General features: G+C 43.0%; 1 protein-coding gene across 1 annotated transcript in view; it reads right to left on the reverse strand.

Moving 5' to 3' along the window:
• GML (glycosylphosphatidylinositol anchored molecule like) overlaps nt 1–15515 on the reverse strand; it is a 30989-nt gene that overhangs the window by 5896 nt on the left and 9578 nt on the right. The window contains exons 2-3 of the mRNA XM_018058130.1: nt 1341–1419; nt 655–762 (exon numbers count right to left, since the gene is read on the reverse strand). Of these exons, the coding sequence (XP_017913619.1) occupies nt 655–762; nt 1341–1401 (169 nt within the window). The 5' untranslated portion in view covers nt 1402–1419. The remainder of the gene's footprint in view (nt 1–654; nt 763–1340; nt 1420–15515) is intronic.

The raw sequence follows: 15515 nt of genomic DNA on the forward strand, positions 1-15515 counted from the left end.
ATCTGGCCTCCCTAAGTAATTTTACAGTCCCTTGTAAGGAAGCTATACAAAGGAGTTTATTATTTGTTCATTATCTGTTCATTATTTGTCATAAGGAATCTAGGGACCCAGAAATGAATGGAGACCAGGAAATATGTTTTTGCTGATGTCCCAAAGATCACACAGACCCTCAACGAGAAGGCCCCTATAGTATGGCCTTCTGCTGATAGTCTGCAGTCGCCATGGCCCTTCTACATCAGCTCCTTGTATCGGAAGCACTTTCCTGAGGGATCTAAGGTGCATCCATGTTTTGGGCCTGCTTTGTTGGAAAACCCAGCCAGAGGACCCTGCTCCTGTGGGAAACAAGGAATTGCCTAAGCTGCACTGGGGAATCTACCTACATGACCAGGGGTGGCCAAGGAGTGGAGGCCTTGAGTGGCATCAGTCCTTCCAGCCCCTGGAGACAGGGCAGGACACCCAGGGACTCAAGGGCCCATGTGGCAGGCTATGTGTCTCTGCAAGAGGCTATTACTGCCTGCCCTTTACTGGCACTGAGCCTCATCATAGAAACATGCCCTCAGGACGGGTACAGAGAGAGAAAAGAGTGGCCCTGCCCCCTGAAACTGCTTAGATGGGGTCTCTCATTAAGGAGTAAGAAGGTAAGCTGGTACTTACGCATGGAGACAGTAAAACAGCGCCTAATTTCATAAGGACACGTTCTACGAACTGGACAATGGAAGGTGTTTTTCACCACACACTCATGGCATTGTACGTTAAAGGTCCCTAGATAAAAGAGAGCAGAGTCAGACTCCTCCTTCGCTGCCACTCACTGCATCTGCCCAGCAGCCGGCCCCTTCCTTCAGCCTCAAGGACTCCCTGAGGCTGCACAGCTCAGTCCTCAGTGGGCTCTGAGCCTGGGCAACACGAGCTTCCTGGACACCAGGATGCCAGGTACACCCAGGAGTTTTCAGAGACAGGTTCTCAGGAAAGCTTCCAGCTGTCAGGTGTGTGAGCCTCTGATCTGTTGATGGACCCACCTTTCACACAGAGCCTGTAGTCTTAAGGGGCCAAAGCCTCCCTGAGTTCCCTGCACCCAGCCAGGCCCACCTGTTCCAATGAGAAAGGGCCACAGCCAGAGACTCCCTTGTGCCCACCCTGCGGCCCCTGTGTCCACTGGTCCTTAGGGGAGCCTCCCTCTGCCCTGACCCTCCCCCTGCTCCTGGACACCCTGTGCTCACCAACTGCACAACTGCTAAGATGGAGATCTCAGCTGGCTTAAATGGCAAAAATTCCATTCAGACCCTTAAAATGACCCCAATTAAGTCTCATCCTCTTCAAGAAACAGAAGCACTGATACTCACAGGGCTCAACGAAGCCCAGTGGCCATCCCATGAAGAGGAGGAAGGCAAAGAGGAGCATCATCTCTGTGGGGGCTTGAACCTGTAGGAGAGGAAAGCCAGGGCACAAGTCAGCAAGTGTGAGGCTCTTGTAGCCACTTCTGGTCTCTCATCTGAACAGCATGAGTCCTGGCCACCCTTCCCACCTTCCAGCACCTCTGGCTCTCGGCTGAGCATGGCTCTGGGCAGTGACGGGCTTGCAGCCCTTTCCCACACACAGTGGCTTCGCCCCGCTCTAGTCTTCATCCTAGATGAAGACAAGCTCCTGCTCTCCATCAGGCAGAGCACGACGCTCAGAGTGGTCTGGGGCTGTCTCCACGTGGCCCTCACACTCCACATGGGTCCCCTGACTCCCTGTGGCGTCCTGACCTCAAGGCTGACCTGTGTGAAGAGCTGGAACATGCTTCATTCAGGTACTTCTAACTTGTATGAGCTCTGAGACAAAGGTAGAGGGTGGTGACAAGAGCAGAGGAACTGTGGAGAAGAGGCCAGTAGCCCAGTGCCTGTGCTAGGAAGCATGGACCACATGCCATCATGTCTCCCGGGGACTGGGCATCACTGGCCCCAAGTTACTAAAGGGGAGGCCCTGAGGCTCATCACCCGAGCCCACACACCAGCACTTGCTGGAGGGAAAGCCCCCCAGCACCAGGAGTGCCTGCGTCTGAAACATTTCCTTGTGGGGACTCATCAGCACCCTTGAAGCTGCCAATGTCTAGGGTCTTTCCGGAGAGTCCCTCCCCGACCCCAGGGGACCCGTCACCCTTGTCAACCAAGGGATTTGCTCTTTCTGCTCAGGGGCTCCTGTCTGAGGGACATGCCTCGCCTGCTGCTGCCTGTCACCCTGAGGAGACCCAGGGGCAGCCCCTGACAGGTACCTGCCATGGGACCAGCTGAGGCCCAGGATGGGGGCTGACTGTGCATCAGCCAGCCATGCTCCTCGGGTGGAGACCATCAGTGTCCTGCCCCTGGGCCCCTGGCTCTCTTCACGCATGCTCTCTCAGGAATGGCTGGGCCTCAACCTGCTTATGGCCAAGGGTCCTTCCACTCGGGGTGAATTTGGGCCAAAGCAGCGGGTGCAGAGGACCAAGACTGAGGAGGGGGTCAGAGCCACTGCCCTGCACGGGCTGCTCATCTGCCCAGCCAGTCAGCTCCCACGTGGTACCACCCTCTCCATGTCCAGACCCCTTCCCACCCGGTGCTGTCTGCTCTTCTTACATCTGTCCCTTCCCTCAGGCCACCCGTGCTCGCACTGCCAATCTCCAGGGCAGCTCAGACCCAGAACCACCCCAAGTGCTCCCAGAAGAGTAGCCTCAGACAGAGAAACCAAGGAGACTGTCCTATCCACCATCTCATTGGGACAGTGAGGGAGAGAACAAGATGGTGGAGGAGTAGGTGGCCGTGGAGTACGTCTCTCTCCACGGATACATCAGGAATACACCTTTAGACACAGAAATGTGTCCAGAACTCGATCTGAGAGTGGACAGGAGCGCCTGACCAGTGCAAAACAGTATACAAAGCCGTGCAAAACTCAGTAGGACAAAGGAACTAGAGGGATAAACAGGACTGTTAGCAGGACTGGACCTGCCCTCAGCCAGTGGGGGAACTGAAGCAGGGGTCTGATGCCCACACTGGGGCAACTGTCTGAGCCAGACCAGAACATTTAAGGCTCAGAGTGAAATAGCTGATCCCTGGCCGCCTAAATGGAATGAGAACCAGACAGTCCTTTCCACAGCCATACATACCCCAGACAGGGACGCAGGTCCCCTGGAAGGCACATTGGCTGGGAGCTGGAGCTTGGGGATTGTGGAGCGACCCCAGGGCGAGGGCTGCTGTTGACTGTGCAAGACACAGCGAGGGGATGTGAGCATGGAGACTGTGGTGGGAAATGCCTGTGGAAGAAAGCCAGGCAGCCATGGAAGCAAGGCCATACTGCTGAGTCACACATAGGGGATGAAGCCATCACCATAGCTTCTCTCTCTCCACATGCCAGCATCAGCAGCTGATCAATAGAGAGGCTGGCCCATCAAACACCTGATGCACTGAACCACAGAGCAGGACCCCACCCAGGGTGCCTCTCCAAGTGCCTAATGTGCCGATCTACAGAGTAGGACCCCAGGCAGGGGGGCCCCTCTATGTGCCTGATGCGCCAAACAACAGAGAAGGACCCCAGGCAAGGGAGCCCTCTAAATGCCTGAATGGGCGGAGCTACGGATAAAGACTGGCCAAAGAAGCCTTCTGATCGCCAGCTACAAGAGGCTTGAAAAAAACACTCTGATAGGGCTATAACTCCTGTGGCAGAGGCAGTCCATGTCCCTGCACAGTTGGCGCTTCACGGTCACTGCAAGCCAAGCAGCTGTGCCACTTTCACGCTCAACTCTCAGTGGGGCAGAGCTGCCACTGACAAAAAAAGTCTTGCGTCTACACACACAGGGGCACTTCAGTAGAGTCCAGCTCTTTGCGATTCTGTAGACTGTGCCCTGCCAGGCTTCTCTGTCAGGAAAGGTGGTTCTCTAGGCAAGAATACTGGAGCGTATCGCTAATACTGGTTGCCATACCCTTCGAGAGCACTATATTTCCTGCTGCTCTCGCAGCCAACTCCCCTGAGTGCCTGTACTGCCAGAACCCCTGTGACCCAAGCAGCTGTATCACCTCCACACCTGGCCCTCACAGGGGCAAACCCAAGCCCTCCAGGGCAGCCTCAGGAGCAAAGCCCAGTGGACAACCCACATGCAGAGGTGGAAATAAAACCACAATTGAAACCCAGGGGCAGTGTGGCTAAGGAAGAAGACCCAAAACCTTCCTGCCAGCCTTACACGCTGCAGATTAAATCCACAGGATCAACTAGGCAGACTCTGTGTCTATGGCATATATAAAAGGACACTGAGAGCTCCCACAAAAGAAAATGCAGTAGTTCTGATAGCTGTGGACATTGAAGACAAAAACACACAGGAATGGGACCAGACTAGAATATGAGATGCCCCCACAGCAGGTCCAGAGATCAGCACAGTGTTGGAGGGCATCCTAGGAAGGTGAGGTGGACTGTGACTCCCAGCGAGGGAAAGGACTCTGACAGCGGTGACTCAAGAAAAACATTTCTTCTTCTTTTTTAAAATAATTTATCTATTTTACAATATTGTATTGGTTTTACCATACATTGACCTGAATCTGCCATTGCTGTACATGTGTTCCCTATCCTGAACCCCCTCCCACCTCCCTCTCTATCCCATCCCTCTGGGTCATCCCAGTGCACCAGATCCGAGCACCCTGTATCATGCATCGAACCTGGACTGGAGATTGATTCCACATAGGATAATTTACATGTTTCAATGCCATTCTCTCATATCATCCCACCCTCGCTCTCTCCCACACAGTCAAAAGACTGTTCAATACATCTGTGTCTCTTTTGCTGTCTCGCATACAGGGTTATCATTACCATCTTTCTAAATTCCATATATATGCGTTAGTATACTCTATTGGTGTTTTTCTTTCTGGCTTTCTTCACTCTGTATAATAGGCTCCAGTTTTATCCACCTCATTAGAACTGATTCCATTGTATTCTTTTTAATGGCTGAGTAATATTCCATTGTGTATATGTACCACAGCTTTCTTACCCATTCGTCTGACAGTGGACGTCTAGGTTGCTTCCATGTCCTGGCTATTGTAAACAGTGCTGCAATGAACACTGGGGTACACGTGTCTCTTTCAACTCTGGTTTCCTTGGTGTGTATGCCCCGCAGTGGGAATGCTGGGTCATATGGCAGTTCTATTTCCAGTTTTTTAAGGAATCTCCACACTGTTCTCTATAGTGGCTATACTAGTTTGCATTCCCACCAACAGTGTAAGAGGGTTCCCTTTTCTCCTCACCCTCTCCAGCATGTATTGTTTGTAGACTTTTTGACAGCAGCCATTCTGACCGGTGTGAGATGGTACCTCACTGTGGTTTTGATTTGCATTTCTCTGATAATGAGTGATGTTGAGCATATTTTCATGTGTTTGTTAGCCATCTGCATGTCTTCTTTAGAGAAATGTCTGTTTAGTTCTTTGGCCCATTTTTTGATTGGGTCGTTTATTTTCCTGGAATTGAGCTGCTTGTATATTTTTGAGATTAATTCTTTGTCCGTTGCTTCATTTGCTATTATTTTCTCCCATTCTGAAGGCTGTCTTTCACCTTGGTTACAGCTTCCTTCATTAAGCTTTTAAGTTTAATTAGGTCCCATTTGTTTATTTTTGCTTTTATTTCCAATATTCTGGGAGGTGGGTCACAGAGGATCCTGCTGTGGTTTATGTCGGAGAGTGTTTTGCTTATGTTTTCCTCTGGAGTTTAATAGTTTCTGGCCCTATGTTTAGATCTTTAATCCATTTTGAGTTCATTTTTTGTATGGTATTAGAAAGTGTTCTAGTTTCATTCTTTTACAAGTGGTCGACCAGTTTTCCCAGCACCACTTGTTAAACAGATTGTCTTTTCTCTATTGTATATTCTTGCCTCCTTTGTCAAAGATAAGGTGTCCATAGGTGTGTGGATTTATCTCAGGGCTTTCTATTTTGTTCCATTGATCTATATTTCTGTCTTTGTGCCAGTACCATACTGTCTTGATGACTGTGGCTTTGCAGTAGAGACTGAAGTCAGGCAAGTTGATTCCTCCAGTTCCATTCTTCTTTCTCAAGATGCTTTAGCTATCTGAGGTGTTTTGTATTTCCATATAAATTGTGAAACTATTCGTTCTAGTTCTCTGAAAAATACCGTTGGTAATTTGATAGGGATTGCATTGACTCCATAGATTGCTTTGGGTAGTATACTCATTTTCACTATATTGATTCTTCTGATCCATGAACACGGTATACTTCTCCATTTGTCTGTGTCCTCTTTGTTTCTTTCACCAGGGTTTTATAGTTTTCTATATATAGGTCTTTTGTTTCTTTAGGTAGATATATTCTTAAGTATTTTATTTTTTTCATTGCAATGGTGAATGGAATTGTTTCCTTAATTTCTCTTTCTGTTTTCTCATTGTTAGTGTATAGAAATGCAAGGGATTTCTCTGTGTTGATTTTATATCCTGCAACTTTACTATATTCATTGATTAGCTCTAGTAATTTTCTGGTGGAGTCTTTAGGGTTTTCCTTTTAGAACTAACACCCAAAAAAGATGTCCTTTTCATTATAGGGGACTAGAATGCAAAAGTAGGAAGTCAAGAAACACCTGGAGTAACAGGCAAATTTGGCCTTGGAATGCAGAAGGAAGCAGGGCAAAGACTAATAGAGTTTTGCCAAGAAAATGCACTGGTCATAGCAAACACCCTCTTCCAACAACACAAGAGAAGACTCTATACATGGACCTCACCAGATGGTCAACACCAAAGTCAGATTGATTATATTCTTTGCAGCCAAAGATGGAGAAGCTCTATACAGTCAACAAAAACAAGACCAGGAGCTGACTGTGGCTCAGATCATGAACTCTTTATTACCAAACTCAGACTCAAATTGAAGAAAGTAAGGAAAACCACTAGACCATTCAGGTATGACCTAAATCAAATCCCTTATGATTATACAGTGGAAGTGAGAAATAGATTTAAGGGCCTAGATCTGATAGATAGAGTGCCTGATGAATTATGGAATGAGGTTTGTGACACTGTACAGGAGACAGGGATCAAGACCATCCCCATGGAAAAGAAACACAAAAAAGCAAAATGGCTGTCTGGGGAGGCCTTACAAATAGCTGTGAAAAGAAGAGAAGCAAAAAGGAAGGAGAAAAGGAAAGATATACCCATCTGAATGCACAATTCCAAAGAATAGCAAGAAGAGACAAGAAAGCCTTCTTCAGTGATCAATGCAAAGAAATAGAGGAAAACAACAGAATGGGAAAGACTAGAGATCTCTTCAAGAAAATTAGAGATACCAAGGGAACATTTCATGCAAAGATGGGCTCGATAAAGGACAGAAATGGTATGGACCTAACAGAAGCAGAAGCTATTAAGAAGAGGTGGCAAGAATACACAGAAGTGTACAAAAAAGATCTTCATGACCCAGATAATCACGATGGTGTGATCACTCATCTAGAGCCAGACATCCTGGAATGTGAAGTCAAGTGGGCCTTAGAAAGCATCACTACGGATAAAGCTAGTGGAGGTGATGGAATTCCAGTGGATCTATTTCAAATCCTGAAAGATGATGCAGTGAAAGTGCTGCACTCAATATGCCAGCAAATTTGGAAAACTCAGCAGTGGCCACAGGACTGGAAAAGGTCAGTTTTCATTCCAATCCCAAAGAAAGGCAATGCCAAAGAATGCTCAAACCAACACACAATTGCACTCATCTTACCCGCTAGTAAAGTAATGCTCAAAATTCTCCAAGCCAGTCTTCAGCAATACATGAACCGTGAACTTTCTGATGTCGCTGGTTTTAGAAAAGGCAGAGGAACCAGAGATCAAATAGTCAACATCCGCTGGATCACCAAAAAAGAAAGAGAGTTCCAGAAAAACATCTACTTCTGCTTTATTGACTATGCTAAAGCCTTTGACTGTGTGGATCACAATAAACTGTGGAAAATTCTGAGAGAGATGGGAATACCAGACCACCTGACCTGCCTCTTGAGAAATCTGTGTGCAGGTCAGAAAGCAACAGTTAGACCTGGACATGGAACAACAGACTGGTTCCAAATAGGAAAAGGAGTACATTAAGGCTGTATATTGTCACCCTGCTTACTTAACTTCTATGCAGAGTACATCATGAGAAAGGCTGGGCTGGAGGAAGCACAAGCTGGAATCAAGATTGCTGGGAGAAATATCAATAACCTCAGATATGCAGATGATACTACCCTTATGGCAGAAAGTGAAGCGGAACTAAAAAGCCTCTTGATGAGAGTGAAAGAGGAGAGTGAAAAAGTTGGCTTAAAGCTTAACATTCAGAAAATGAAGATCATGGCATCCGGTCCCATCACTTCATGGGAAATAGATGGAGAAACAGTGAAAACAGTGTCAGACTTTATTTTTGGGGGCTCCAAAATCACTGCAGACGGTGACTGCAGCCATGAAATTAAAAGACGCTTACTCCTTGGAAGGAAAGTTATGACCAACCTAGTTCAAAAGCAGAGACATTACTTTGCTGACTAAGGTCCGTCTAGTCAAGGCTATGGTTTTTCCAGTAGTCATGTATGGATGTGAGAGTTGGACTGTGAAGAAGGCTGAGTGCCAAAGAATGGATGCTTTTGAACTGTGGTGTTGGAAAAGACTCTTGAGAGTCCCTTGGACTGTAAGGAGATCCAACCAGTCCATTCTGAAGGAGATCAGCCATGGGATTTCTTTGGAAGGAATGATGCTGAAGCTGAAACTCTAGTACTTTGGCCACGTCAGGCAAAGAGTTGACTCATTGGAAAAGAGTTTGATGCTGGGAGGGATTGGGGGCAGGAGGAGAAGGGGACAACAGAGGATGAAATGGCTGGATGGCATCACTGACTCAATGGACATGAGTCTGAATGAAGTCCAGGAGTTGGTGATGGATAGGGAGGCCTGGTGTGCTGCAATTCATGGGGTCGCAAAGAGTGGGACACGACCGAGTGACTGAACTGAACTGAACTTATGTAGAGGATCATGTCATCTGCAAACAGTGATAGTTTTACTTCTTCTTTTCCAATCTGGATTAGGATAAATGCCCACCAAACCAAACAAAAGAGGAAGACATAGGGAATCTTCCTGATAAAGAATTCCAAATAATGATACTGAAAATGATCCAAAATCTTGAAAACAAATTGGAGTTACAGATAAATAGCCTAGAGACAAGGATCAAGAAGATGCAGGAAAGGTTTAACAAGGACCTAGAAGAAATAAAAAAGAGTCAATATATAATGAATAATGCAATAAATGAGATCAAAAACACTCTGGAGGGAACCAACAGTAGAATAACGGAGGCAGAAGATAGGATTAGTGAGGTAGAAGATAGAATGGTAGAAAGAAATTAAACAGAGAGAAAAAAAGAATTAAAAGAAATGAGGACAACCTCAGAGACCCCTGGGACAATGTTACATGCCCCAACATTCGAATTACAGGAGTCCCAGAAGAAGAAGAAGACAAAAAGAAAGGCCATGAGAAAATACTTGAGGAGATAATAGTTGAAAACTTCCCTAAAATGGGGAAAGAAATAGCCACCCAAGTCCAAGAAACCCAGAGAGTCCCAAACAGGAGAAATCCAAGGCAAAACACACAAGACATATTAATCAAATTAACAAAGATCAAACACAAAGAACAAATATTAAAAGAAGCAAGGGAAAAACAACAAATAACACACAAGGGGATTCCCAAAAGGATAACAGCTGATCTTTCAACAGAAACTCTTCAGGCCAGAAGGGAATGGCAGGACATACTTAAAGTGACGAAAGAGAAAAACCTACCACCCAGATTACCGTACCCAGCAAGGATCTCATTCAAATACAAAGGAGAAATCAAAAGCTTTACAGACAAGCAAAAGCTGAGAGAATTCAGCACCACCAAACCAGCTCTTTAACAAATGCTAAAGGATCTTCTCTAGACAGGAAACAGAAAGGGTGTATAAACTCAAACCCAAAACAACAAAGTAAATGGCAATGGGATCATACTTATCAATAATTACCTTAAATGTAAATGGGTTGAATGCCCCAACCAAAAGACAAAGACTGGCTGAATGGATACAAAAACAAGACCCCAATATATGTTGTCGACAAGAGACCCACGTCAAAACAAGGGACACATACACACTGAAAGTGAAGGGCTGGGAAAAGATATTTCACACAAATAGAGACCAAAAGAAAGCAGGAATAGCAATACTCATACCAGATAAAATAGACTTTGGAATAAAGGCTGTGAAAAGAGACAAAGAAAGACACTACATAATGATCAAAGGATCAATCCAAGAAGAAGATATAACAATTATAAATATATATGCACCCAACATAGGAGCACCGCAATATGTAAGGCAAATACTAACAAGTATGAAAGGGGAAATTAATAGTAACACAATAATAGTGGGAGACTTTAATACCCCACTCACACCTATGGATAGATCAACTAAACAGAGAATTAACAAGGAAACACAAACTTTAAATGATACAGTGGACCAGTTAGACCTAATTGACATCTATAGGACATTTCACCCCAAAACAATGAATTTCACCTTTTTCTCAAGTGCACACAGAACCTTCCCCAGGATAAATCATATTCTGGGCCACAAATCTAGCCTTGGTAAATTCAATAAAATTGAAATCATTCCAAGCATCTTTTCTGACCACAGTGCAGTAAGATTAGATGTCAATTACAGAAGAAAAACTATTAAAAACTCCAAAACTATTAAAAATTCCTCCAAATATGGAGGCTGAACAACACGCTGCTGAATAACCAACAAATCACAGAAGAAACCAAAAAAGAAATCAAAATATGCATAGAAATGAATGAAAATGAAAACACAACAACCCAAAACCTAGGGGACACTGTAAAAGCAGTGCTAAGGGGAAGGTTCATAGCAATACAGGCATACCTCAAGAAACAAGAAACAAGTCAAATAAATAAGCTAACTCTACACCTAAAGCAACTTGAAAAGGAAGAAATTATGAACCCCAGGGTTAGTAGAAGGAAAGAAATCTTAAAAATTAGGGCAGAAATAAATGCAAAAGAAACAAAAGAGACCATAGTAAAAATCAACAAAGCCAAAAGCTGGTTCTTTGAGAAGATAAATAAAATTGACAAACCATTAGCCAGACTCATCAAGAAACAAAGGGAAAAAAATCATATCAACAAAATTAGAAATGAAAATGGAGAGATCACAACAGACAACACAGAAATACAAAGGATTATAAGAGACTACTATCAGCAGTTATATGCCAATAAAATGGACAACCTGGAAGAAATAGACAAATTCTTAGAAAAGTACAACTTTCCAAAACTGAACCAGTAAGAAACAGAACATCTTAACAGATCCATCACAAGCACAGAAATTGAAACTGTAATCAGAAATCTTCCAACAAACAAAAGCCCAGGTCCAGGCGGCTTCACAGCTGAATTCTACCAAAAATTTAGAGAAGAACTAACACCTATCCTACTCAAACTCTTCCAGAAAACTGCAGAGGCAGGTAAACTTCCAAACTCATTCTATGAGGCCACCATCACCCTAATGCCAAAAGCCGACAAAGATGCCACAAAAAAAGAAAACTACAGGCCAATATCACCAACGAACATAGCTGCAAAAATCCTTAACAAAATTTTAGCAAACAGAATTAAACAACATGTTAAAAAGATCATACATCATGACCAAGTGGCCTTTATCCCAGGAATGCAAGGATTCTTCAATATCCACAAATCAATGTAATACACCACATTAACAAATTGAAAGATAAAACCATATGATTATCTCAACAGATGCAGAGAAAGCCTTGGACAAAATTCAGCATCCATTTACGATAAAAAACCCTCCAGAAAGCAGGAATAGAAGGAACATACCTCAACATAATAAAAGCTACATATGACAAACCCTCAGCAAACATTATCCTCAATGGTGAAAAATTGAAGGCATTTCCCCTAAAGTCAGGAACAAAACAAAGGTGCCCACTCTCACCACTACTATTCAACATAGTTTAGAAGTTTGGGCCACAGCAATCAGAGCAGAAAAAGAAGTAATGGAAAAACATTTATTATTCTTACGTTTTGACTTCTTCTGTAGATTCTTTTGGATTTTTCTTCTCTTGTTTTGCTCCTCCCCCCACCCCAATCCATTGTAGTTGTCGATTTTGTTGGCACTATGAAATCTGATTAACCTGTTGAGCTAAGCTTTTTTTTCCTCACTCACTTTTTTTTTTAATAGTTGTTATAAACCTCTGCCTCTACATTGGGCTTTTGCAGTTCTAGGATGTTTTCCTTTTTTTTTCTTTTCTCAATTTTTAATTTTTTAAGATTATTATTTTTTCTTCATTTATTCTTTTGCTTTTCCTACTATTCTTTTCCCCTCGAAGTTCATCTTTAACGTACATAAATCTTCCTCTATTTAACTTTGCACATCTATTCTTTCTTTCCTCTCAACATATTTGATAGCTTTCTTTTCATTGCTTTATTTCCCAATTGGCACCTTGCTTTAGTTTTGCTTTCCAGTTTGTGCTTTAGTTAAGTCTTCTTCTCATAGATATAATTTTTGGTTTCCTTTGTTCACTGGGTCAATCTATTGTACTTTATATTTGTTGGACAGTTTTGATTTTGTTTATGGGTGTATATGGGGAAACAGTGGAAACAGTGTCACACTTTATTTGGGGGGGGCTCCAAAATCACTGCAGATGGTGATTGCAGCCACGAAATTAAAAGACACTTACTCCCTGGAAGAAAAGTTATGACCAACCTAGACAGCATAATCAAAAACAGAGACATTACTTTGCCAACAAAGGTCCATCTAGTCAAGGCTATAGTTTTTCCAGTGGTCATGTATGGATGTGAAAGTTGGACTGTGAAGAAAGGTGAGCGCCGAAGAATTGATGCTTTTGAACTGTGGTGTTGGAGATGACTCTTGAGAGTCCCTTGGACTACAACGAGTTCCAACTAGTCCATTCTAAAGGAGATCAGGCCTGGGTGTTCTTTGGAAGGACTGATGCTAAAGCTCAAACTCCAATACTTTGGCCACCTTGTGCGAAGAGCTGACTCATTGGAAAAGACTCTGATGCTGGGAGGGATTGGAGGCAGGAGGAGAAGGGGATGACAGAGGATGAGGTGGCTGGATGGCATCACCGACTTGATGGATGGTGAACTCCAGGAGTTGGTGATGGACAGGGAGGCCTGGTGTGTTGCAGTTCATGGGGTCTCAAAGAGTCAGACACGACTGAGTGACTGAACTGAACTGAACTGATGGGTGTATATGTATACGTGAATATTCAGTCACACTTTTTATTGTTATAAACCTCACCTCTATGATGGGCTTTTGCAGTTCTATGGAGATTTCCTTTTCTTTTTTTTTCTCTTTTTTTGTTCTTCTTCAATTTTTTCCTTTCCTTTTTTCAATTTTCATTTTTTGAAACATATCACATATTTTCTACATGTATTCCTTTCTTTCCCTTTCTTACTATTCTGTTCCCCTTGCAGTTAACCTTTAATATATGTAAATCTTCATTTACCTCTATTTAACGTTGCATATCTATTCTTTTTCTTTCTTTCCTTTCCTCTCAACATATCTGTGAGTTGTGTTTTCACTGCTTTATTCTCCACTTGGCACCTTGCTTTAGTTTTGTTTTCCAGTTCATGCTTTAGTTAGTTTTGTTCTTAACTGGTAAATATAATTTTTTATTTCCTTTGTTTGCCAGGTCAATCTACTTTACTTTTTTTTTGTTGGACTATTCTGATTTGCTCATGGATGTATATGTGTACATTCCATTATTTTAATCCTTATTTGCCTGATTTTGTTAACTGCAAACCCCATTTGTCTGGGGATCATCTTTGGTTTCTTGTTTGGGGATATTTGTTTTAATCTCACTGAATGCCATAACAAACCACTTGTGGAATCTTGTTCCTGACCAGAGATCAAGCCTTGAGCCTTTGGAGTGGAAGCACTAACCCCAAGACCCTAGAACTAACCATAGAACTAACCATAGGGAGTATCAAATGGTGAGAGGTCACACACAGGAAACCACTTGAATAAAAGACCCAGCATCACCCGACCACCAGTAGTACTCTGTACAAGATGTCTCATCTAAACAACAAACAAAACAAAAATACAAACCCAATCATCAGCAGACAGGATTACCACCTCACTCAGCCTTGCTCATCAGAGGAAAAACAAACAAACAAAAACTCAGCATAAATCGCACCCATAGAAAAGCTTACACAAAACACTGGACCAACCTTAGGAAGGCAGAAACCAAAAGGAAGAAAGAATTCAACCTTGAAGCCTGGGAAAAGGAGACCTCAAACACAATAAATTTAAAAAAATAATGAAAAGGCAGAGAAATACTACACATATGAAAGAACAAGCTAGAAACACATAAGTCCAAATATGAAGAAGAAATAGACAAACTACCTGAAAAAGAATACCAAATAATGATAGTAAATACGATCAAAAACCTTGAAGACACAATGAAGAAAATGCAAGATTCAATCAACAAAGACCTAGAAGAATTAAAGAATAAACATACAGAGACAAACAACACAATTACTGAAATTAAAAATACTCTAGAAGGAATCAATAGCAGAATATCTGAAGCAGAAGAATGAATCGGTGAGCTGGAAGATTAAATGGTGGAAATAACTTCTGAAGAGCAGAATAAAGTAAAAAGAATGAAAACCACTGAGGACAGTCTCAGAGACCTCTGGGACAATATCGAACTCACCAACATTCGAATAAGGGTTCCAGAAGAAGAAGAGAAAAAGAAAGGGTAAGAGAAAATTTTTGAAGAGATTATACTTGAAAATTTTCCCACCGAGGAAAACGAAATAGTCAAGTCCAAGAGGCACAGAGTCCCATACAGGATAAACCCAAGGAGAAACACACCAAGACACATACTAATCAAACTAACAAAGACTATACACAAAGAAAGAGTATTAAACGCAGCAAGGGAGAAGCAACAAGTAACATACAAAGGAAACCCCACATGCTTAACAGCTGATCGTTCAGCAGAAACTCGGCAGGCCAGAAGGGAATGGCAGGATATATTTCAAGTACGGAAAGGAAAAAAATCTACGACCAAGATTACTGAACCGGCAAGGATTTAATTTGTTAACAGAATTCAGTACCACCAAACCAGCTTTACAACAAGCGTTAAAGGGACTTATATAGCCAAGAAATGTAAGAGAGGAAAAAAGATCTACAAAGTCCCAAACAATTAAGAAAATGGCAACAGGAACATATATATCAATAATTACTTCAAATGTAAATGGATTAAATGCTCCAACCAAAAGATACAGACTGGCTGAATGGGTACAAAAACAAAACCCATATATATGCCATCTACAAGAAACCCACTTCAGACCTAAAGACAATGATGGAAAACTATATTCCATGCAAATGGGAAGCAAAAGGAAGCTGGAGTAGCAATCCTCATATCAGACAAAATAGACCCTTAAATTAAAGAGGATTATAAGAGATAAGGAAGGACACTACATAATGATCAAGGGCTCAATCCAAGAGGAAGACATAACAATTGTAAATATC

The sequence above is a fragment of the Capra hircus genome, chromosome 14 (genome assembly GCF_001704415.2).
Source record: "Capra hircus breed San Clemente chromosome 14, ASM170441v1, whole genome shotgun sequence".
In the NCBI taxonomy this organism is placed as follows: Eukaryota; Metazoa; Chordata; class Mammalia; order Artiodactyla; family Bovidae; genus Capra; species Capra hircus.